Below are 25047 nucleotides of genomic sequence, written 5' to 3'. Positions count from 1 at the left end.
GTCAAACGCCCTTTGTCCCGTGAGGACAGAAGTTGGTGTCATTTCTCGCTGATGGATGTGGCTGCATTCTCAGAAATCTTCTGAAACCGGATCTGTTTGTGAGAATAAATTCCAGTGACACTATTGGTGGACTGTATCGGTTATAAAACAGGATCCGGCGGCACGGGATTTACGATTCTTGTCAGATCAGCAGCAGCGGTGCCGGATGACATCGGGCAATCCTCTATTCAGCATTGTTCTTGGGATGTGGAGGGGAACTGGTGGGAGTGGCGTACACATGCAAATAGAAACATCCTCAGACCATGCGGCTGCCATTGTCTTTCCCCGTCCCTCTCTGTCTCAAACCAGACTGGAGAAATGGCATCCAGTATGCTCCAGTAGTGTGGGGGATCGCATCGCCCTCCACTCAACAGTGGCAGCTGTGCTGAGCCTGCAGCAGCATTACAGCACCACTGATTGTACAGTGTCACAGCAGTTCTTTAGTGTTTTACATACGGTGCTGAAACTATTACTAAATAATTTAAGGAGGAAAGATAATATTCATTTCAGAGGGAGGTACTGGACTTTTATCTCCACTACATACAGTTAGTAGTTACTCTTCTCGATTAAGATTTTACAAACATCTATAAAACATGATGTATTGGAATAGATTTAGCAACCTGCACTGGCTCTTTGTCCAGATTCTAAATCAAACTAACTTCAAACCAAAATGAAATGTACGCAGACAAAAGATGTCCACTGGTACACACTGCAGATGTTTCTGTTTTCTTGTGGTTTATTTATCCTAAGAAACAAACAAAGAAATCATGGCTCCTCCTGCCGCTCTTGCTCTGGTCCTATACCTGCCTACCTAAACAGACCCGAGGTGCCTGTAGTGTTGTCAAATTCTTACAAAATGAAAAACAAGCAAAAGAAAACATTGTCGAAATAAAGAAAATATCTGGAATAAATCAGTCTCAACGGTACATGAAGTAGTTGAAATTAACTCAAATGCTGCGTACACCTAATGCATATTATTCATATGCATATTAAATATACATATAAATAAAGCAGCCATTCTGCTTAGCAACTGCTTTGGTATTTGATAGCTTGCTTCTTTACTTTTTCTTTTAACTTTGAAGGTAAGACCTTTACTTGTAATGGAGTACTTGTACTTTGAAGTATCGCTACTTTTACTCGTAAAGGATCTAAGTACTTTTACCAACCACTGTTAAATGTGAGGATTTAATTATTCTCTCTGTTTTATATCATGTTATTTGACATACTTTTAGACTGCTGCTCAGAAAAAACAAGCAATATGAAAACATGTGAATAACCGTTCGGTTGCAGCCCAACATGATTCTATCAACATCTCCCCGTCGTCCCGGTCCAGCCCCGATCGTCTGCTCTGAAGCCTCATGTCTGTATGAGCAGCATAAAAGCAGCTTGTTAAAGAATTAATGTAGAACAGAAGAGCAGCAGAGAGTGGCCTGAGGGACGGTTGGAGGAGAGGGGAAGAGGAGACTCATTCATTGGTACCGGGGATACGGCACAGAGGATATCTGTGTCTTTCTTATCTCACGAGGGTTTGCAGCAATAGGAACACACACACACACACACACACAGACCATGAGCAGCGGCGTGCACGTACACAAAAACACAACTGGGAGAAGAGAGTGCAGATCACAAGACTTGTGCGTTGTGAGTAAGACTCCCTCTCAGGTTAAACAGTCCTTCTTAGCATTGCAGACATTTGTTGTTGTTGTTTTTTGCATCTTTTCACCATAGGAAAAGTTCTACGGCAAGTTGGATTCAAATAAAGACCCCTTCATATCCAACATACATATCTGTGCGCCACACTAATGTCCTCGTAATGACCCTGAAAATGTCACCTTACCTTACCAGTGTCCATACAGTGACACTAAAGTCGCCGTGTTGCTGCGGCCTTCTACAAACATCCACCCTCCGTCCTCAGCCGGGCTTCTCCTCTTCCTTCCTTCCCCTTCAAATCCAAGCAGGCGATCCTATGTCTGCTCTACCTCCTTCTCTCTCATGTTTGTCCCCCCCCCACCTCGCCTTTAAACTCTCTCTCCTCCTCCTACTGGTACTGATAGCTGGAGGGCTCGCACTCCCCCTCTCTTTGCTCCTCTCCCATCCTGCCACTCAGCCGGCCCTCTGTCTCTGTCTGTCTCGGCCACAGTTCCTGCTCCAGTCAGTAGTAGCCATTCATCCTCTTCCCTCTCCCACACACTGCTTGTTTGGAATCTCAAGGCCCTTCTGGGCTGATTCCCAGCTTCCCAGCACCACCAGCAGTGTTTCACTCCCCCCCCCATCCTCCCGCCTTTCAATCTCGTATCGCTACTCTTATCTTTTACTCCACAGGTGTGAAACCTACCGAATTTCTCTCGCAATAAAACATTTTAAATCTTGAAACATTTATTGACAAGGAATGTAGAAGACATCTTCTAAAGAAGGAGTTGCACAATCTACAGTTGCCTCACAGCTAAAACTAAATGTCCTCTAACTCTTCCGTATCTGTATTTTACACATAAAGCTTATGTACTGTAGCTATATGAAGGAATCCATCATCATGTCTCTGAGTCAGTTTTCATTTTTTTGCTTCATGTAATTCTTTAAACAATCTTAGTGTTGTAAAAGGAGGCAGACAACATTTTTTTCCCAGCATTTAATGATATGAACTTAGCTTTTAAGTGAAGCGATCATTGAAGTTAGCTGTTATATTGTACGGGAGGTAAAGCGTTCACATTTTGCATTTTGTTTCCACATTTTCCTCAAAAAAGATCTGGCTGTGATTTCATGCTCTATTATTATGAGTAATTACTTCATCCTGCTCTTATTATAAAAAAATGTAGAAACAATGTATGTTCAATTAAGCTTTACAAGAATGTAAATTAACAAATGTTCTTTGGTGTTTAAGTCTATTTTAGCTATTTATTTTGTTACAGTGATAATAATACTTTAGTGCTACGCATATAAAGTCATTAATGAGATCTTTGACACACATATTACCGTCGCTATGTTACCAGAGTCTCAATGTATCAACAACACTTGAAATAACTGAAGTTAATTTGAGCCTTAGTGTTTGTTCCTATTATTACATTACATTTATATATATACATAATCATATAAAAAATGCTGACTAAACATCTTTGCCAGGAAGATGTGCACTTTTCCAATGACAAGCTAATATTAGACAACCTGTAAATCCTAAAAATGTCTTTGTCATCCCATATTCAAATGGAGATAATTGTGTGAATGACGAACTGACAAACCCTGGAGTCATTCCTCTGAAACGAGCCCCGGTCAGATCGATGCACAGAGGCAGGTGTTACAGTGCAGATTGCATCCCCTGATGGTTGTCTGTGTGTTTGAAATGTAGGTGGAGCCCCGCAGGTCCAATGTGAAGGTGGTTTTTCCTCGGCCTCTTTGCCTCGGTGTGTGTGTGTGTGTCTCTGTGTCTTTTTCATGTGTTGTACACGTGTGTCCGTTTCTGTGCCTGCGTCCATGTCCGACCATGTGTTGTGTGTTTGCAGCAGTATATTTACTGGTGTGTTCGTAGCTTCAAGGCAGACCACTCCAGAGAGTAGAGTGTGTTTATCGAGTTTCTTTTTTTTTACGTCTTGCTTCAAGACGCTGCTGCTGCTCTGTGCACACTCAATCTTTCTCTTTCCTCCTCTCTCTGTGGGGTGTTAAACCTCTTCATAATATCCTAAAAGCAGCAAATATTTGTGTCTCAGTTAAAAACAGTATTGTAAGACACAAAATAACTGTAACAAGCCACAAAACAGCAACGTCTCTCGGCATCCCAGCTGCAGTCCAACGTCCTCTCCCTTCTCGAACTATACACAGTAAATGGCAGCTTACTGACTCATTATGAACCATAAAAAGCCATTCAAACATCATCCATGGGTTAAACTATTCCAATCAAGATTTTCTCAATGTCGGTGCCAAATGAGGAAGTAGAGCCATCGGAGCTCACATTCAATAGACACAAAAGGGAAATCCGCAGGGCGACTGCATGGCTCGTCACAGAAGTCGCCGTGTCCTGTTCAGTGTTTTCCTCCTCTCCCTTGGCAGTGACACTGCCCACTCATTCACGATGACTTCCCATCTCTCCGTGAGGCGTAAATACCACAATAAGCGAGATATCCCATTGGTTCTTTTAACCAAATGTTCTCTCAGCGGGAAGCTGGATCTCACACAGGAAGTGTCACAGCTCGGCTGAAAGCGCTGGAGTATTTTCTACACTACGATGGCAATGCCTGATGCCTGTTTGCAACCCAGTAGTTATCAGCTGACAATCAGCACCCTAACCCTATCCCTTAGAGAAGTCACAGTTTCTCACAAGGTTTTCTCAGATATGAATATTGTCTAAATTTGCAGTAATGACAGGCTCTCTTGCAGTATATACTGTATAAACCCTACATGCTGTACATATACATGTTTGTGCTTTGACGTTGGTCATTGGTAGCTTCTAAATATATTTATATTGACAACTATTTTTCCACATATTTGTGTACCAAATATTCTTGTCTATTCCCTACATTTATTCATCCAGCTTTGTTGTCTTTGTTAACTGTTGACTCATGTTGTGTAAGTAAACAGAGCAATGCAAAAACTGTCTGAAGTCGAATTTGTACACATACTTTGCCAATAAAGCTGTTTCTGATTCTTTTGTTTTGTTTGACAGCAGTTCGTTAGATTGGGTAAAACCTTAAGGATGCAAAAATTGTGCAAAGATAAAAACAACAATGTTCCCTTGTGAAAATACATGCTGACAACTGTGTATGATTTTGCAGGACAGAGCTTTGCTGCAGATTTTTTCGACAAATCAAATGCATGTATTGCAAAGCATTAAGACTATGGCTTTGGTGAATATTACAGTGATGAGGACTGCAACATTTTCTCCGTGCTCACAAAATGTGACTTGTCTTGTAATATGGAAAATAAATCCCAGGAACACACTGCATTTACCCAGAAAGAAACGCTGAATGAGAGATTGCATTGAAGCCAGTGGAACAGACGTGACGTCAATGCTTTAAGCAAATCAAGTTCATTTCTACAGTTGGCAACAATGACCGGCGGCAGTTGTCAGTCAATACAGGAGAATTTAGCACCTCATTGCACACTTCAAAGTTTCCATGAAGCAGTCGTCGAAAAGCCCACGTATAGAGCAGATCTTACTTCATAAGACAATTAGCTGAAACTGCATACTGCCTGATGCAGACAGCCACGCATGCACTGTTTGCCTGCCGCATCACATACACACATTAGTGAACGGAAGGCTCTGCCAACTCTGCCGGCGATAGCAGCTGTGAGCAAGTGGCGAGAGGAGGTAAAGTCAAACAGAACGGAATAGATTCAACACACCTGCTCCAAAGTGAATCGGTCCATCTGGATTGTTGTCGGATTTTCCAGATGGCCAGTTCAGGAATGTTGGAAAGGTAATCTTATATTTGGAGCCTGCATTCATTTCAATCAGTTGAAAAAGAGAGGTCACATGAGCTTTTGGAACACACTCAGTCTCCATTATCGGGCCCATTACTGTCCATCAAATCATTTCTGAATTAAGAAGACGCACTAAAAACTGTCATTCTAAACATTCTACATTGACTTCAGAAGTGGCAGACAAAAATAATTGAGTAGCTGGTAGAAATGTTCAGTGACCTGACACTGTGGGAGGTGAGAAAACCCCTTTTTCACACCCTAGTTAGGAGGCCACTAAAGTCAGTGTGTTACATCCTTTAAGGGACCATGAATGTCTGATTGACAGACAGATTGACAAAACATACTGAGTGCATGGGGCTGAGTGCACTTTATGCATTACAACAAATACATTGTCTATCACGACAGGCTAAATCCACAGCGGATTGAGCTTTTTTAAAAAATACATTATTATTATTTGAATCACTGAGCACAGTAGAAATGTGAAATATATCATGTAACCCCTCACTAAACCCCTCAATAAATCTTACTATAAGGAAAACCTATTTGCCATGGTGGAAGTTGACCTGGAATTTTGACTTGTTAACTATCAGTTTAGTTGCTAAAGATATTCAAAGTTACTTGGGTATGAATATTAATTATTTTAAAGGTGCTCAGCCGTTGCCATTGTGAGCATAAGGCTAAAAGTAGCAGTCTGCATCAACACAGCCTCACAGGGCTGCTAGCATGGCTGTATTCTTGTTATACACACTGTGCCAGCCACTGCCTCGGTGTGCCGTATATAGTGCATTGGATAAAAAGAGCAGAAAGGAGCAGGAAATATTGTTGCCACTGTAATATTGTCAAAAACCGCTCAAAAGCTAGTGGTCAAAATTCCACGAGTAGTACGTTTAACCTTATATACAGGAACACAACCATGAAACTCATTGACTCCATCTTTATTAATAACTTTGTAACAAACAAAAAAACCTAAGTATTACTTAAGTATGACTTTATACAGTATTACTTTGTGCCATAGATAGATGGTGAAACAGCTGCCAGTGCTGTTTGAGTTTTGGAGTGTGCGTTCATGATGATAGGGTATTACTCAGCGATAATGACAGGAGATGCAGGAGCTCGGCTAATGGCAGCTCTTAGGCCTTCAGCCAGCCCCATTAAGCAGCTGTAATGGTGCAATGAGGCCACTACCCAAGGACAGGAAACCCAGAAACCCAGCTGAAGGGCACTTATCAGAGCACACGCATGAAGGACTGGGTGTCCCGGAATCCATCGTTCCATCGCCCCGTGGTGTCAAAGGACGTGGATGACGGCAGTGTTATCGTCCAGCTAATATAATTATGGATCTATACAGTGCTGTAGTCCTGTGTACACATACGACAGTTCACAATCAGACGCAGACAGACACATTTATTTCCAATTCCACTTAAAAGGTCAGTCATCGAAAACCAGAAGGATGGTCTAAAATGAATAATCTCCCCTGTGCTTGCCTATCCTTTTCCCCCAGGGGTTTTTCTGCCACGTGCTTTTTGGAGCACAATAATGCGAGCTGGCCTTCACACCCCGAATGTTATAGAGGGGGGGTTGTGGATTCAAGGTGAAGGAAAAGTCCAGAGGAAACAAAGACACAAAGGAGGACATGTGAGGCACAGTGACAAAAGAGGAGATGACGTGAGGTGAACGCTGCCTTAAAGAGAGAATAAGGGACTCGAGGTGAAGGAGAAGACGAGATAAGAAAAGAGAAGAAGAAAAGGCAGAGGAAGACAAACAAAGAATGATGACATATTGAAAGAAACAAAGGAAACAAAGCAGACAGAGAGGAGGAGCAGAGGAGGTTTTTTACCAGACAGAGATTAACTCCCCTCTGTCAGACCACCTGCCTGCTCTGCAGCACACACCGCTCTGAGCCAGCTGAAACTGTCTGAAGATAAATGGATTGATATTTAAGTATCTTAAAATCTCACAACTGAAGCATCAAAATGATGACGGAAAAAAAAAATCAACTTCCAAGAAGCATTTAAACTTAATCTTTATTTTGTCAATTCCCTCAGATGTAATGCCAGTGAGCTGTTATTTACTACATCCTCATACCTGCAGATTATACTTTGATATAAAAGTTGAGCAGCAAAAGCTGAAATCATTTGATTTTGTTGCCGTTTGAAGACACAACTTGAACCATAGTTTCCATTCAATACATGGTGGACATCTGCCTGAGCAAAGTTAATACGTAAGGATGAATGAAATTGTGCTTTAGGAGAAAGCTTCCAGACTTTTTGGGGAAGCGACACCAAAGAAAGTTGATTCATGTCATAGTCCACAAATCTCATCAGCTCTGAAATGAAATCCCTCTGGCGGTGGTTCAAATTGAGAAAGCCAAATGACACTGAGCCAAAGAAGCAGGAGCACTTTCATCAGATATTGAAATCAATCATTGAAGTCAGAAACATTTCTGTGGAACGATTAATCATTCGGTTGGTTATGATTTCAGATCTGTTAAGATATTGCGCTCCAAAACTTCAAGGTGATTGCTGAGGGTGCACGTTGACTGGCATCATAATTACCTCTTGTGAGTCAAATACAAGCAGTAGCTCTGGCTTTTTCTGACGAAACAGTTCTGGGAATTTCCTGAGAGGACAAGAATTAAACAGCAGTAAAATTTAAGAGAGCATACCAAGATAAAGCTTCTTCCTGATGTTAAGAGGGCTAATTGGGCCACAGGATTGTTCTCCTTCTGTTGGTTTTTCAACGCAAATGAATGATGTCACATGTCACAGCCTATTATCTAGACAGGATACAAAGAAGGGCAAATCTGTGAGAGACAAACCGATTGCAGTAATGTTGGCACCTTTGCCAGTTTTAGAGTGGGGGCAGGGAAACTCCAGATGTTCCTGTTTATCCAGAGCAGCGGTTGTGACGAAAGACTTCTAATGGGTTTTTCTAGCGCAGTAAGCAGGTTAAACCACAATTATAGTGTAGAAATCAAGCCGCTGCAGATCATGTGTGAAGATGGCAAGATGTGTATTGAGATAGTGCTGTTTAAAACAAACACATGCACTCCTGCACATCTGGTATCATTTCTCCAGTGTCTTCAATATTGTCTTTCTCAGCTTTCTGCTCCAATCAAGAAAAAGAAGAGGAAAAAAGGAATACCCACTTAACACTTCAAAAATGTACACACACAGAAGGGAAAGAGAAAGAGAAACAGGCAACAGTAATCGCTTTTGCACACATGTTTGCTTGTGAAGCACCATTTGAAATGACAGTATTCCCATATGTGGGTGAAGGTTAATGTGTTGTGAATTTGACCTATTTCAGAGGAGCCACTCTGTTGATGAGATCACCCCGAGAAATCTAACCACAGGACTGCAGTACTAATGCTGCTGTCATTCTACATCCATACGCCTCCGTATGCTTATTATATTTTGTTCCATTTATTGTAAAGTTTATAAGAGCAGGCCTCTCGCATGGCAGGATGAGTTGGATATCAATCAATGGTCACTCATGCACATGTTTCCAGTCTGTTGCATTGATCTGTATATTGCCAGCCTGTCAATTGGACTTCTACAGTAGAGCAGACCTATGTGTCCCAGTTAAAGCAGGCAGCTGTAATACACAAGACCTCATTTCACTATCCTCTGTGGACTAATATTTAATTTTGGCCGTTATTCCACGAGGGATTCTTTATTGGCACAGTCTACTCCCTGCTGGATCTGCTCACTTCCAGAGTAATACTTTAGCTTACGGTTTAATCTTCACCACCCTCCTCTCCGTGTATCCCATTTGTGTTTGTGTGTATTACAGTGGTTTTGGTTGGACTCGGCAGTAATCTTGTAAAACGGATCCGTGATGTTGCAAATCAGAGTACACAGTTATTACATATATTTAGAGCTGATGTGTATGACGAGGTTGTCCTTTCAAGACATATTTTGTGTGAATGAGAGAAAGAGTATTTTCCAGTAATGTTCAAAATAATAATGCTATATCGGTACATTTTCAAACACTGACACATCATTTCTTCTTACCATTGAGCTTTCTAGAGAGCCTTTGATACGGGTTTGAACTACGGCATAAAGGTAAGTTAAAGGGTTAAGTTGTATTATCACCTTTATTGATGTTTCATATTTGCACTTTCCTACTTTGTACTGCAACTGCTGCACAACTATTTATGTTTGTATGAATACAGTTCTATCTTATCTTACCATAACTGATTAGCAGCGGCAAAAAAACACGAGACAGATCCTCTTAAAATGTGTAAAAGAGTGTAACATGTGTGCGGGTACTGCTCACAAGCAAAGTTAATCTATTTATATATGAAGTTCTCTCATACACGCAAACCACATATTGTTGGTTGCGTTATTGTTAAAATTAAAACTAACCAATGTACATATACAAATACATGACACACATGAACGTCTCTTCTTAACATCATAACAACTCACATGGGTTCTGCACTGCAGTAAGTGACGTTCCTTATTAAAGTCATCATTATACAGCACAACTTACAACCTAATAACCGAACCAGCAACTCCTCGACTTCTGCACAGGCTGCAAAAAAGTCAAATATGTCGCTTGATAACTAATTTATTTTTTGGAAAATGAGTTCAGATCCCAGGCAGGCCTGTCCACGCAGTAGTGAGGCCTCCCATCGGTTTCATGCTGTCTCTCCTGGTTGTGTCATCCAAATGACCTCGCTATCTTTCTGTGGTTTCATTGATGTGAGGACACAGTGGCTCCCTTGTTCAAAAATGTTTCCTGTTACAGTTCTACAGTGGAATAAGGTTAATAATCGAGGGGTGGCAACTTCACCCAGCAAATTCATCGCATTTCTCTGGAGCAGCAGGAAGACAAGGGCTGTGTGGTACGTTGGGGTTGGATCAGATGTATTTGCAGACTTAGAATGAAGATTAACATCAAAGGTTCTCATTCTATCGTTCCACGACACGGCGACCTGCTGTATTTTTGCAGGCTTTTCTTTGCTGCTATCCTCAGCACCTTTCCACTCGAAACCACAACAGCTTTTTCCCCTCGATGTAGAATAACGTCTTTTAGCATTGCCAGGCTGACACATGGAATGGATAGACTTGCAGGAAAATAACTGAAATATCTGTCGAGCAGATTGTCCAATGATTCTACATGAATCTGGAAAACAACTCTTCCACCGAACTGGTCTTTTTAAAGGTAAACAGCACCACATTAATGTAAGTGGAAGATCTTTTAGGCCGTCAACATAATTTGCCTCATATGTTTACAATTGTGTCTACAATTGTGTGGGAGGAGATGTTGTCTAACAAATGATGTGTTAGCACATAACTGCATGCTTATACATCCAGCAGAAAAAGAGCAACATGCGCTCATTGGAGTGTATGTTTTCCTGATTTGGTCACACAAGTCATGAGAAAACAATATCTGTGTCTCTTTGGCGTCATAAATCTTTGGCTTTTCTTCACACGTCAAATCAAAACGACAAGCTGAAAACTGCAAAGAGCTCAGGCTGAGCCGCCAACTCTCAGTGGGATCGGCAGCACTAACAACACTTTCACGTGAAAAGGAGTCGTTATGTTGAACTTAATGACAAAAATATAGTTTAATGGTGCTTATTTTTTTCATTTGCAACCGTGATTACATCCTTTCCTAAACTAACGTTTAGTTGCATAACCTTACCCAATTATCATCAAAACCCAACATTAATAAAACAGATGTTTTACTTGCCATTAGCTACGTTTTTCAGTGAATTTAAGAAAATATAGCATCCAAATCTTTCTACTTCATCTCTTTCCACGAACCCGATGTGCAAATAAATGAACTTGGCACATCAGCAGAGACCCAGCAAACCCTCTCTGCTGCAGTCGCCACCCACAGTGAAGAAGCAAAGGGCTGGAATGCAGACGCAGCTGACGCTCAGCTGTTGAATCCGTCCAGTAAACAATAACACACTGAGAAACGCATACAGTAGGTCTACATACAATGATGTGGTGTTCGCAGGATTTCCCTCAGCACTGGGACTTGTTGTCCTTTAATGCAAAGTGTTTCGATCTTCCTCACACAAATTCAATTCAAGATTTATAAAAAATTTGGAATTCAGAGCATTAAAATAGTCCCGATCCACGGCGTCATCACGGAAGCGTATAGCACCCACCCACCAGGTCCCCCTCAGGTACACACTGTTTGCTCTGTCAGCAGCTTTGCCGTTGTTTACACTGTTCGTGCTGTTAGCATCATTTGCTGCTTACAGCCGGCGCAGCCATCACCATGTTGAGAGCCATGTAGAGTCAACCCTTCTCTCTCTCTCTCTCTCTCTCTCTCTCTCTCTCTCTCTCTCTCTCTCTCTCTCTCTCTCTTTCTCTCTCTCTCTCTTTGTATTTATAACATCAAACTAAATAAGAAAGCAGGTTGAATTAGCGTTCTAGAGAAAGAAATGTGCAGGTGCAGGACAAAGTCCTTGTAAAGTAGCCTCAAGCATGTTAATTCATCTTTTTTTTATAGAATTCTACATAAATAGGCAATTCATCAATATGTTTCATTAATGCCATAAAACAATGTAGTAAAAGCTCGAGGAATAGTATTGACAAAACAGTTCCACAAGTAGCAGAGAACACAGTTCAAGTTTGACATGAATGGAGAAGCATGAATTCTAACGTTGCAAAGGCTCTTTGTCTCTCGTCTGTTTCTCTTTCGACGGACAGGCATGCCCACTGTGTTACCATAGTGACGGCAACGGAATTCCACACATTAAGAACAAATTCTCCAAAAATAACGACGGACTGACATTTGACGTTTTTCATAAAAAAGTAGATAACAGCTCTGTGCAATGAGTGTAAATGAAACCCAGTGATGCAGAGTCATGTCGCTGCCTACACAACGGTCTGCAAATATAAAGTACCTTTCAAATGACACACTCAACAAATCAGTGTGTAGAATGTTTGATCTAAGACAATTATTTAGTCTTTTCCCCCAATAACTGTCGACGACATGACTCTTGGCGCTTCTTTTTTCACCTGCCAGCTCACCACAGCTGTTCTGTTCACGCTATCCACCCCAGAACCCATGCACTCCGCAATACACCCTGACCAACCACTAGGAGTCACTAGCAGCAAGAAGAGCGCTCTATGGAGCAACAACAGCGTTCCTGTGCACCGCCTGGCGTCTGATCTCCCCAAACGTCAACTGATCCCAAACGAGCCTGACTGGTCCGGCCAAAGTCATTTCATCAAACTGCTGACACGCCAGGCTTTATCTGTCGCTCGGAACGGACACTTTCATCATCTACTGTAGCCTTTAGAGGCTGTGTATCTCATTTTTAGCAGCATTGAAACAGATCTTAGAACCGAGAAGGGTTATAAGAAATATGTTACATACAACAGGAGAGGGAAGAGCAGTAAGAAAGATAGCACATGAGGAAAGGAAAGACTGATATCTATATTTAAACTGCTATCAGTGCCCATTGGCGAAATACAGAGCGGAATATGACCTTAATGAACTCCCATGCGGATGTGTGTTTGTGGGTGTGAGAGCCACAGAGAGAGAGAGAGAGAGTGGGTGGTGGTATCATCCTTCATGGATGCGCTCTCACTCGTTGCTCTCTTGTGTGCACTCAGCTCTCGACTGTTTCAGTCAGTGCATAATACAGTTCTACCTCCAGTAGAATCTGCGCGAAGATAAAATCATAGTCTGCATCTTCAAATGTGACATGTCTCATGTTTCGAACCCGTGCTTTACCAGCAAGACATCACAGTTCATCATACCCGGTCACCTGACCACGTGTGAGAAATAAACAACTCACAGAACATTAGGCGTCGGCACCGTTGGCAGGACACATCTCAGATGCGAGCTGGCATTGCACAAGCAAGCAAGAAATGAACACGCAGCTCAGTGTACAACGTCGCTATTGTCAGCCTCATGCCTGGGAATGTGATTGTGGGATAATATTACGCATGTAGATTCCACAACACTTCATCAAGTCTCCCAACCAGCCAGCTACTGTTCCAGTGAGAGAGCGGACCACCCTGGTTCTCACTAGAGTGCCGCTGCAATGGCCTGCATAGTTGACATGTATTGACCACTGCAGCTTCACCGGCAACACATAAATACAGAGTGCATTCCTTTCTCAGTGCCTCTGTTGTTCACCGAACGGAACAATTTAAGAGCTCCGTATATTGAGTCATTTCAACAATTAAAGGGGTTGGTTTCTGGGGATGATTCTATTTTAATACGACATGAGTCTTATGGCCATTATCGGTTACAATACATTTGTACTCAAGTCATTTCTGAGATCTGGGAACACGGCAACATCAGCTCGCCAGTCTGATAATAATACAAAGGAGCATGAGCAGTCAGACAGTCAAACCGACATGTTCGCCAGATTAGCTAAGTCACGTTTCTGGTATTCAGACTATCTGACAAGAGAGCCTCTTGTGTCGCTTCAACTCTGTTGTTAAGACCACAGGAGCTTTAGGACCCCAAGGAGGGAAAGACAGATAAAGATGAAGACAGACAGATTGCTCAACATCAAAAGAAAGGCCAAAAGGACATTTACAAGACGGGAGAAGAACAAATTGGAGATTGAGAAAAACAAAAAGAAACATGAGAAAGGGTTTGAATGAGAGCGATCAACTCTGCAAAACATCTCAGCAATTCAGTTCAACTCGTATTAAATCTTCCTATAAATGGGTGCATTTATTTGTTACATTTGCATCAGGAAGATTATAAACAGCAGCAACAAAAACACTGATGAATCCTCTGGGCAGAGTATTTGGCTGGCATCTTAACATTGAAAATTGGGGAGTCCATCAACTTTGACTGTGTGTGTGACTATGTGTGAGCACCAGCATCAGTGTACACAATGCTTTTAACCACACATCCTCTTACACACACAATCATACACACATACACCTGTCTCAGTGCACTTACTGCCTTGGCCCTGGGCCCACAAACAGGAAGCACATCGTATGTCCTGATTGTACAGACTACACGCATACACACACACACACACACACACACACACACACACACACACACACACACACACACGAGTCGGGTTTCCATCGCGTTAGAGGACATTACATTGACTTACATTCATTTCCTGGAGACTGAGGCAAAGCTTAACCTAAGCCTAACCTTACCCTAACATTAAACCAAGTCTTCACCTTAAAATGTAATGATTTACATCACAGGGACGTGCATTTTCTCCCCAAAAATGAGGCGAGTCGCCACAGTATGACTGTATTAACAGATTTATGTCCCCACAACATGAGTAATACACAGCCACACACTCACACACACACACACACACACACACTCACATACACACATTCCATGGGATGTGCACCTAATCTCAGCTGGAGGGGAAAGGGGAGGCTGGAAATGGTCACTCTCCCCTGGATCTTTATTTCCGCTGGAGGATATTCATAAATAATTTCACATTATTGCCTCCTCTTTCATTTCAGCGACCTCCCAAAAGGGGAATCCAAAAACGAACACTTCTTTCCAACAAAAGCCACAACAAAGCTTTCCCCTGATGCGCACTCTTCGCAATGAATTCAAGTCCTATACTTTGGTGAGAAAGTCACAGTCACCTATTACGTGAGAGTCTGGACTGTGTGTTTGCATTTACAGCGGAGGAATGATTTATGCAGTGACACAAGGAAGGAAGAGTGTCCCAACTCTTTTGGAAACATATGCTTTTCACACTGATTTTGAAAAGTACAGTTTCTACAGACGTTGAGAAGGGCATAGGAAGCTCTCTGACAGGCGATGAGCTCATGAGATCTGAATGCCTTCCTGTGGTGAATGCTTCTCTGTGGCGTTCTCACAACCTTCCTCCTTTTTCTCACACTTTTTGTCTGCCCCCCCTCACACACAGACACAACTTGCTCTTGTCCGTGTTAATTCTTTTATCTGCTCCATTTAGAGTGACTATAAGAAACCAAAAAGCCTAATTCTGGATTTAGAAGTCTTAATCTGCTAAACTGTTTTTCCTGCTCCAGGAATAGCAGGTTTTGGGTTGCGAGGTTGGCGATTTAGCTCTCAGTTTAATGTGCCTGTCTGTGTGTCGGTGTGTGTGAGAGAGCGTGCGGGTAAACAGTAAGCTTGACAAATGGCCAGTGGTCTAAATCAGACTCACTTAAGATGTATGGTGGGCGAGGTGCCCCGAGTAAAGAATGTAAGGCAGCTTGAGTGTGGATGCGCTTGGATTAGTGCGCGTCAATGTGCACCAGCCTTTCTACAGCAAATGTTTATTTTCCATATTGATTGGACAAATAAAATCATTATAAAAGCACATGAGGTCAGAGCTTTCATATCTTGGAACGTATCTTGAATCGTTTTATGCTACGAGAGTCTCAACAGCCTTACAGTTGACAGCAGAAGCCGTACCGTAAACACTCCGAAAATGGCTTTCAGACGTCTTTCCAACCGCATGTGTGCGCCTGACATCGGAGCAGAGTGGGCCTCCTTCATGAATGGGGTGTTTGCAGATATGTAATTGCAAACACACTTAACACAGCTGGAATGCTACTTTGAATTCTATAGAATTCACGTCAGCGCGGTTGAACATAAAGCTTTTGCGAGAGAGAAGCCAGCGTGTGTGTTTGTGCTTTTATCTTTGTGAGAGTTTTAGAGTTTTAGACCCACAGAATCAAGACACTTGAGCAGAGAGAGGACATTTACAGCGCTCATCTGGGCCTCAAAAAACATGCGTAGAGGAGCAGGAGTATGGGGAGTTTTGATAAAAACAGTAGCAGGTCATCGGTTCAAATCAAGTCTGACCTTTTTGTGCGTTCATTCCGGGGGGGGGGGGGGGGGGGGCCTAATTGGGTAAAAGCATTTGCAAAATCTTATTTGAGGAACAGGCTTTTTATTTTGAGGGTTGAAGTTAAAATGGGATTAGGGCGAGGTTAGGGGCTCGGTGCAGATGGTTAAGGTTAGAGTTGTAAGAAAATGAATATAGTCATAAAGGGTCCTCTGAAATATATACATACAGAAGTGTATGTGCGTGTGGGGACGTCCTCTGGGAACAGACCATCGTTTCTCACCACACGGACTCCCTTTAGTGTCAGCTGGGGAGCATTTCTTGCTGGTGTCTAAAGGAACAAAAAGGGGTACTTCAAAAGCCGGTCCTCCCCCTCCTCATCTCGGACCCTCCCCTCCTCCCTCAGCGTCCCTCTGTCCCCCTCCCCAGCCCTGGCACACTGCTCTTTCTGTGGCATCCAACCAAAAACAACTGGACCATTTTCGCGGTTGCCGTGCAAATCGCAGCTTTCTAATCAAAGGGTTATTCAACAGAACAGTCCAAATAGTCTGCTCAACTTTTTCTATGCCAGCAGCTTGCCGTTATGCTTTATGGCGCGGTTAAATCGCTTCCCGGATGCTCAGAAACTGGTCTGAATATGAAACGGGATTCAGTCCTTCTGTGCTTTCATTTCCCAGCGTCTCTGGCAGACGGAGGGTCGAGTGACCTCAGCCTTCTGGAGAGGTCATGTGTGTTGCACAGGGAAGTCCCGCTGAGGCCATTATGCCTCTCCCTCGAGCCCTGTGGACTGAGCCCAAACCAAAACTGACGGGAAGGAAACTCAGGGCAACGATCACTGCTACGAGCTATAGCCTCTGTTGCTCCGTGTCGCTGGAGGACACAAGTGGTCTTATATTGATCCGACTGAAGGCTGCGTAGTTTCACTGTCTGGGTTTGTTGTTCTTCCCACTTTCTCATCTTATGTGGGTTTCATTGAGCTACTTTGAGATGGAGTCGGACAGCGTTGAGGACACAGTCACACAGTCTCAGGTCGAAAGACAGCATGTTTGTCCCTTTGCTGATTTTTTACAAGATCTCTGATACTCTACCGTTTTAGTCGTAATGGAAGTTATCCACCCACCTACACGTAATGTGTCTGCCACCCACCCGCGCTCACACACACAGACATCCACGCAATCACAAAGCGTCCAGCGTCCAGATATAGCGATGATAATCCCTTGCTGTGCCCTGATATGCTGGCTGTGTTGCCAGTTTTCTGCTACACTGCTGAAAGCAGCATGTTGTATGCAGCACGAAGCATCTCACTCGAGAAAAACATTGAATTATTTTGACTTTCATTCAATATTCGACTTATCTTCACGCCACAGCCAAAGGATTTTTGTGATTTTCATATAGTAAATAAATGTTTTGTATTCATGCCTTCTTATTGCACGCGATTTATGAAATGTGTGATTAACTGCACAGTTGCTGCCACTCCCCAATTAAGATGGTTTGTCATTGTTATCAACAATTTGTCCCGAAACGTCACAAATACATTCATTTTTGCAAGTTGGAAAGTCTGCAGGATTTAGTTTGAAATACAAAAGGCAAAAACATTTCTAAAAACATTATTTGTACTTTGCAGTACTTTATATTGTGATTCATAAAAAGTATTGCATCATCCATCTCCTTAGGGACCCTTCAGCAGTGTGTAAAAGTCCTCGTCCCAGCACTAAGTTACACACAGAGAGTTGATTCTGATCATAAACCGGCAGTATAAGATGACATCATTTAGGCGAGCATCCCCCTCACATTTTCTTACCAACCATATTATGATGTTCAATCTGAGGTATTGTGATATTTGGTGGCATAAACCTCCAGGCCCAAAGACATGTTTGCCAATAGACTGAAGTGTCAAAAAGCTAAAGAGCTTATGCTCCTGTCTCACAGAGGAATCAGTCCAGTAAGGCTTGTAATGTTTGAAAGCAAACTTAACTTATTGTATTTCCTCAAAGTTAAAATGGAGCTTGAGTTAAGGTGTACAAAATACAAAAATAGAGCAGCAGCCATGTTAATGGGACATGTGAGCCTGGTTTTGTGCACAGTCTCTGATTTATGTAGGGAGAGGGAGCACAACCTGCAGGTCAGTCACTTGTTCTGTTTACATGTAAGCCAGAGATGAAAAATAATTGTTCAGGGATGAACAATAACCAACACACAAATAACTAGCTTCAGTATCTTTATAAAAGTGTAACGACAGATGGATCATGGTGCGCGGTAAGAATACGTATTCTCCAGAAACAGAGCAAACAGACATTCAGAACAGTTACGTTGGAAAAACGTCAACATCTAAAGGAGCACCACTGTGCAACGTTGTTATGATCATTCGGACAGATTTCATTTACAATTTGCCGTTTTGTTCTGATACTGGCATTGGTTGCGGGCCCTACATTTGATAATTTACCCATAAAAATCCAACTGCTGTGTTGATGTGAAATATGTTATATCTGGTGATGCACCATCAACATTTTATTTCTCCTTTTGTCCCACTTAACGGGTTGTTGATGCACAATGTTTTACAGCAGACTTCCCCTTTTGACAACTGTTCTGCTCATCAGTCCGAAGAGATAATCCAAGACGCATTCAACAAATGCAAGCTTATGCTAAATACATAAATGTCTTTGCCTCAGTTGCAGATCCTAGTAAATCCGTATTGCAATGCTAAGAGGTCAGACCACACACATCGTGATCTGATATTAAGCAGGCACTGCATGGATGGAGTGTGTCTCCAGACTATTGTCAGTGTGTATCTGCGTGCTGAGGGGTAGAAGGCTGTTTAGCCCCGTCAGCACACAAGCTCTTGTCCTGTTTCCCTCCCAAGGTGACTTCTGTGCTGTTGTCAGGCAAAGCCATGAAACAGCTCCCTAGATACTCTCTCTCTCTCTCTCTCTCTCTCTCTCTCTCTCTCTCTCTCTCTCTCTCTCTCTCTCTCTGCTGCCACACACCCATTATCTTTTAGATACCACTGTAACTTTTTGTCTTTCCCTTTTTCCCCCGTTCACGCCTCCTCCTCCTCCTCACCTCATTTCCATTCCATAATTGCAGGTAGGACATCAATATGCAGGCAAAGACCAAAAAAAAAAATCTGTGTGTGTTCATTAAAATTCTCTGCAATGCCTTTGGCCTTGTCTACGGTCAGATTTAAGTTTGGCTCAGTGCCAACACACAAGCACCTGACCTTTCCCTCTTCCAGTTCTCGTAGCGGGGAACGTCCACCTACGCAGCGGCGCACACACCTCCCACACAATCTCTTTCACACACACACACACACACACCGGCAAAATTGTACTTGGGAAGCGATCGTCTGTGAATTAGTATTGCAGGCTGGAAATACAAACTGCGCCGTTCTGTATTAACAGAGCATTTGTGTGGAACTTGCAGGTGTGTGTGAGTAAATAGGCCATTGTCCTGTGTCTGCAGTAGGTCGTCTATTTTGGTCCAGGTTAATTCTCTACATGGGAGTAGGTGTGCTAATTTCCTCTCTCTTTGTGCCTCTTCCGGTTTCTCTTTGTCGTCTCTCCCCCTCTGTTAATTGATTAAGAGGATTTAAGCGGCCGCTGCAGAGTTAAGCACAGACTGCAAACACCAATACACACTTAACAGGCGGACACACCTACTTTCAGATCAGCTTGAGACTGTTAAAATACACACACATATTTGTTGTTGTCACTTGAGAGGACACGTCACTGACTTATATCTGCTTTCATAAGACTAAGCACAATCTGAACCACATTGCTAACCCCAACACTTACTTTGCCTTGTGGGAACCTGATTTACTTCCCTTAATGGGGGCTGAGTCCCCATCATGCGAGAGTTTGAACATTTATTATATTATTCATTTGATGATGAACATAACGACAATCCAAGCCACAGTGATTCAAGGAAATGCCACAAAAATGACTGAAGCACACCGACACTGACAAAATCTAAAATATTCAAATTATGATTTCTTGTGAAGTGCTTAGACGCCACGGGGGCGACCGTGGCTCACTGGGTTAAGAGGTTCGTCTGGGAACCGGAAGGTCAACGGTTCGGTCCCCGACTGGGACGTGTCACGTGTCGTAGTGTACCTGAGCAATGCACTGCTCCCCGGGTGCTGATCAATGGCAGCCCACTGCTCCCTATATACAGGGATGGGTCAAATGTATTGTATGTATATGACAATAAAAATGGTTTCTTCTTCTAGAAAACAAGTGCCAGGCCGAATTTGCATATCATAATGGTAATCTTTCTATTTAGTATTACAAATCACTATTTGTCAAAGCCACCCTCAGGCTTTAGGCGATACGCTTTACTCACTGCAGCTGATAGCAAACAAAACATCCGACCTGCATAGCAGCTCCTTATGTTGAGAGAAATTAAGAAAATACCTAAAACAAGCAAACCGACTACATCTCTCAACAATCCTGGACATGCAGTATGAGAAGCGAGCTTGAAAGGAGGTCGTACACTAAATCACAGCACCCAAAAGAAACAGCTGGAGTCAAATGCCAGGCCTGAGGTTACATTTATTTTATTCTAGATGAAGTTTATAGAGCTCCTACACAGATAAAAACAAAAACGTCCTCAAACCCAGAATGAAATATTGCCGGCCTGTAATAGGCTGCAGATTACTGAGTGTAATGACAGAAGTTGATTCTGGTCTCATCAGAACCGGACCGCATTTCTAATGGAAACACACATTAACATACATCCTCAGGCGACTCCAAAGCCGACTCAAAAAAACTCATCTTCTCCACTGAAACACACACACACACACACACACACACACACACACGAATAACACCTTAAATAACCTTCACAGTAAAAATCCAACGCTGACACCAAATCACTGGTGACAGCCTGAAAGTTGCACCCCATCCAAAGCGGTCTTACCTTTGTGACAGTCATGCAGAATCAGTGGGTGAGGAGCAGGCCAGTGTCCCCTTCAAGCAAAGAGAAATATACCGCAGGAGTGGTAGAGTGATGAGGAGGAGAGGAGGGCAGCTCTGCTGAATATGCAGAGAGACGGAGAGTGAAAGGAGGAGGGGACAGACAGGTTAGTGTGTCTGGCTCACTCAGTACGAAAAGGGCTGATTGCTGCTGCAGTGAAGTAATGGCTGGCAGCCGGTGTGCGGTTGGTTACTACAACAGGGAAAAGCTCCCCGCTAGGATACACCCCTCCCTCACCAGCTGCACGCACACATGCACACACACACACACGCTGGCGATGCACACAAAATCGAGCTGCCCTGCTCTCTCCCTCGCCCGTCTCTCGCAATATGATTAGTGATGGACTAATACAGCTTATTGATGAGCAGCGAGGCAGCGCTGCCTGGGACAGGAGAGGAGAGGACTGCAGAGAGAGAGGGAGGGAGGGAGGAGTGGACGCCGTGTCGCAGTCTGCTACTTGGCACGGAGCTAGCTGCACGTCATCTGGTGTGTATAAATGTGTGTGTGTGTGTGTGTGTGTGTGTGTGTGTGTGCGTGTGTGTGTGTGAGAGTGACAGCGGCATTGATGGGAGGAGACAAGAACATTTTAGATTTTTGGAGTCAGACTACACTGAATCTATAGTTATTTCTACAAGTGAAAAAATGTAGAGAACTAGGCACATAAACAGGGACACAGAAAATAACACGCACACGTTCAAAGTTGTAAAGCTGTACTTATGCCACATTTGCCTGATTGTGATGGATCATGAAATATCATGCAAATGCAAACAGTACAGTGTGTCCTGACTCTTTATCTTCTAATCTTAAATTCAAATATTGCTTTAAGTCTTAAATCCAAATGAATTTGTCAAGCCCACGAGGAGAGAGGACACGAGTATAGAAGCAGAAAGGCGGCCAGCCACACTCAAAGGGTAACACATCTTTGTCCTACTAATTGTGTAAAATAGAGGGAGGCCAGAGACAGCCAAGATTCCAACTCAGTTACCATGGCTTACCTTCCCATAGCTGTGTGAAACTCTTCTCTAGTGGCTGCAACCCACAATGCTGGCTTTGTTTTGTGCATCTGCACACGTGCGCGTGTACTGTAAGTGTCTGCATGGGCAGAAGACAGAAGGGATCCATACTGAATGATATGATCGCAGTTATCCACTGCAGGCTGAGCATTATGCTTTTCTGTCCTACGGTGGTTTTTATCCCATATTGTCACTCGGTGGTAACTTCGCTCTTCAATCTCAGTCTTTAGGAGTGTCATTTGAGGCTCCACTCTCAGCATTTCCTGTCAAGAACAACAGCATTTCCAGTGTATCTGTGCATGGGTGGGGGTCCTGACAATCTATATGAGAAAATATCTGGATTACAATACTGTCCCACCAAAGTTGGGCTGTGATAGCACTTAGTTGTGCACATTGGGCATGTTTTATTACATCCAAAAGCTAAAATAGTAATATGGCAGGTTGTGCTTCATGGGTGCATTCCTAGACTCACTTTTATATTAAAAGCATTTCCATAACAACCTCAAGAAGTTTGTCCTTTAGCCCATTTAAATTAGAACATAAATTGCATATATGTCGTGCCATAGCACTGTCCCATTGGAGTTTAATTCTTCAGGGTGTTGGAAGTATGTCATCTTTCCAATTTACATCAGAACAAATGGGTGGGACGAACAGACTTCACCCTCTGGGTAGAGCTGGAAAATACACGGACCTGCAGACGAGGAAGTGCCATCATGTCTCACATGTTCCACCAGACCGCACCATGATCCTTCAAAGAAAATGGAGGTGAGAGGAGAGAACTTTTAAAAGATATTCATGGAGAAAGTCGACATGAATGGGAGTCAAAAACATTCATTTTGATACATCTTAATAAACAGCTGTCTGGCTTTGCTCTATATTTCAATCCATGATTCCTTTCTGTTCCAGTAAATGATGGAAAGTCTGTTTTGCGTGAGGAATTTCATTTCCTAGTTTCCTATTCTGACTCTGTGACAGCTCTGTAACCTGAGGGGAATCCACCATATTTAGTGCTTTGCTGCCATCATGTGGTGAAGGCATATTAATACCGCCAAGCAGTTCGTCTCAGGTATTGCCAATGTATTTAAAATGTCCTTACGTTGTCAAGATTTTTGGATGACTTATTTGTAACACTTGTAAGAAGATTAAAACCCCAAAACGAAAGGCCCCCACAGTCAACCCCCTTATGGGCACAGGCAGCCCCTCTACAACCATCACACAGCACTGCAAGTGAATTAGGACAAGCTTTGCACAAACCACAGGACAGATTGCACACACCGGATAAAATGCACAGTCATCAGGACACTGCACACTAATCGAACACAATACAACTTTTTCACACGAGACATTTTGACTCGTGGTGAAAGTAAGGCCTTACAGGTGAAATTGATAACGTTAACGATGGCTTGGTTACATCAAGTGTCCCAATAAGCTATTCCAGTGAAACAGCATACTGCCAGGACCTTCCCTAAGTGGAATGAAGCCCTCACATATTTATTTATTTTTACACCGGTGCTGTTCCTATGGTGACTGGTTAAAATGTTGTGCTGTGAAAAAGGTCTTTAAAATGCACAGCAGTCAGAAGGACCACTTGAGTCAGAACCATGCCTACCATTAGGGGAGGCAGAGGCCCCCCTGACACCAGCATTGCCTCTTCAAGAGCAACTAAACCCCATTTTCCAGAACCAGTGTGGCATTATAATCACAGCACAAGCACAAGCAGTGGCTCTCTTTCCTGTGGATTTGAAGTTAAGCCATCAGAACCTTACAAAATCTGGTGAATCAAATAGGCCAACGTGTGGCTCGATGTACCCTTCGCCAGACTTTGAACTGTGGTTTTTGTCATCTTGCCAAATCCTTTATAGGATTAATGTAGATCATGTGTAGTTGTCACTCACCTCTCAGGCAGGTTTGACAAATCTAAAGGCTACAGCTGAGAGCTGCTAATTGTCTATAGCTGCCAAAACACTGCTGACTTGTTCATGTGATGATTTATTGCTTTCAAGACATTATCATCAGCGACTTTGACAAACAGGAATGTTGTGTAAAATGTTCTTCACTTTATCATTTACTGCATATGTTATGCACAGCAGATGGAAGCCCCTTCATACTTACTCACAATATGTAGCTTCTACACAAGTTGGAGAAATGTATCGTGCTAATATAGATGAAGCTGTAGGCTACTTCTGATCGTACATTTTTCTGCAAGCTTGTCAAACTGCTTAATGTGCTCTTAAACTGCTTTAGAATTCATTCTTTTAATGATACACCCACTAGAATGCAGCTTGTGAGCTCTCCACGGATGATAAACTGTAATTACAGCGTTTCATAAAACAATTGGCCGCAATAAGATGTGCTGTCAGATATCTAAACCTGAACCTCAACCGGCAGGCCTCATATTTTCTAATATATATATCTATATATAGATATATATATTCCCTTCATTGTTTTATTAATCATGTTGATGCACATCAATGCTCAGTGGAATCCCTCATTGATAATTGTCAGTCTAAGTAAAGTATTATGTATTCTGTAAGTCATTATATCATTTTGTCCGCTCAGCAGATGACTGTTACAAAAGACTAAACAGATGAATCTGATGTGTTCATCCTCTGTGCGACAGACTCAAGATGACTAATGAACCATCAAACATCAGAAATCTCCTGTAGGGACCGCTTTGCTTTGGCCCTTCAGCTGACTCACCATTCAGAACCCACATTCTACCAACAGTCAATGCAATGACTCATCGTGCAGACTAAAGGCTGCTTGCACAGGCAATTTAAAAACAGCAAAAACTATTTTCTGCCTGATGTGAAGCTGACGTGCAGGGCTCCAACATCCCCTGCAGCATCTCAGAAAACACACGGACCAAGTCTG

At 42.7% G+C, this 25047-nt stretch overlaps 1 protein-coding gene across 2 annotated transcripts in view; it reads right to left on the bottom strand.

The window, feature by feature from the left end:
- coro2ba (coronin, actin binding protein, 2Ba) overlaps window positions 1-21191 on the bottom strand; it is a 36138-nt gene extending 14947 nt beyond the window's left edge. Inside the window, exon 1 of one of the 2 annotated variants that reach the window (XM_079290778.1) lies at window positions 21104-21191. In XM_079290778.1, the coding sequence (XP_079146904.1) occupies window positions 21104-21118 (15 nt within the window). In that variant the 5' untranslated portion in view covers window positions 21119-21191. Of the gene's footprint in view, window positions 1-1876; window positions 2015-21103 lie in introns of those variants that run through there. The other variant, XM_079290777.1, reaches the window with a different exon arrangement.
- Between the last annotated feature and the right edge of the window lie 3856 nt (window positions 21192-25047).

Source organism: Melanostigma gelatinosum, assembly GCF_949748355.1.
Source record: "Melanostigma gelatinosum genome assembly, chromosome: 2".
Taxonomy (NCBI): domain Eukaryota; kingdom Metazoa; phylum Chordata; class Actinopteri; order Perciformes; family Zoarcidae; genus Melanostigma; species Melanostigma gelatinosum.
Note: the sequence above shows the minus strand (reverse complement) of the source record. Positions and strands in the feature narration are given on the sequence as shown.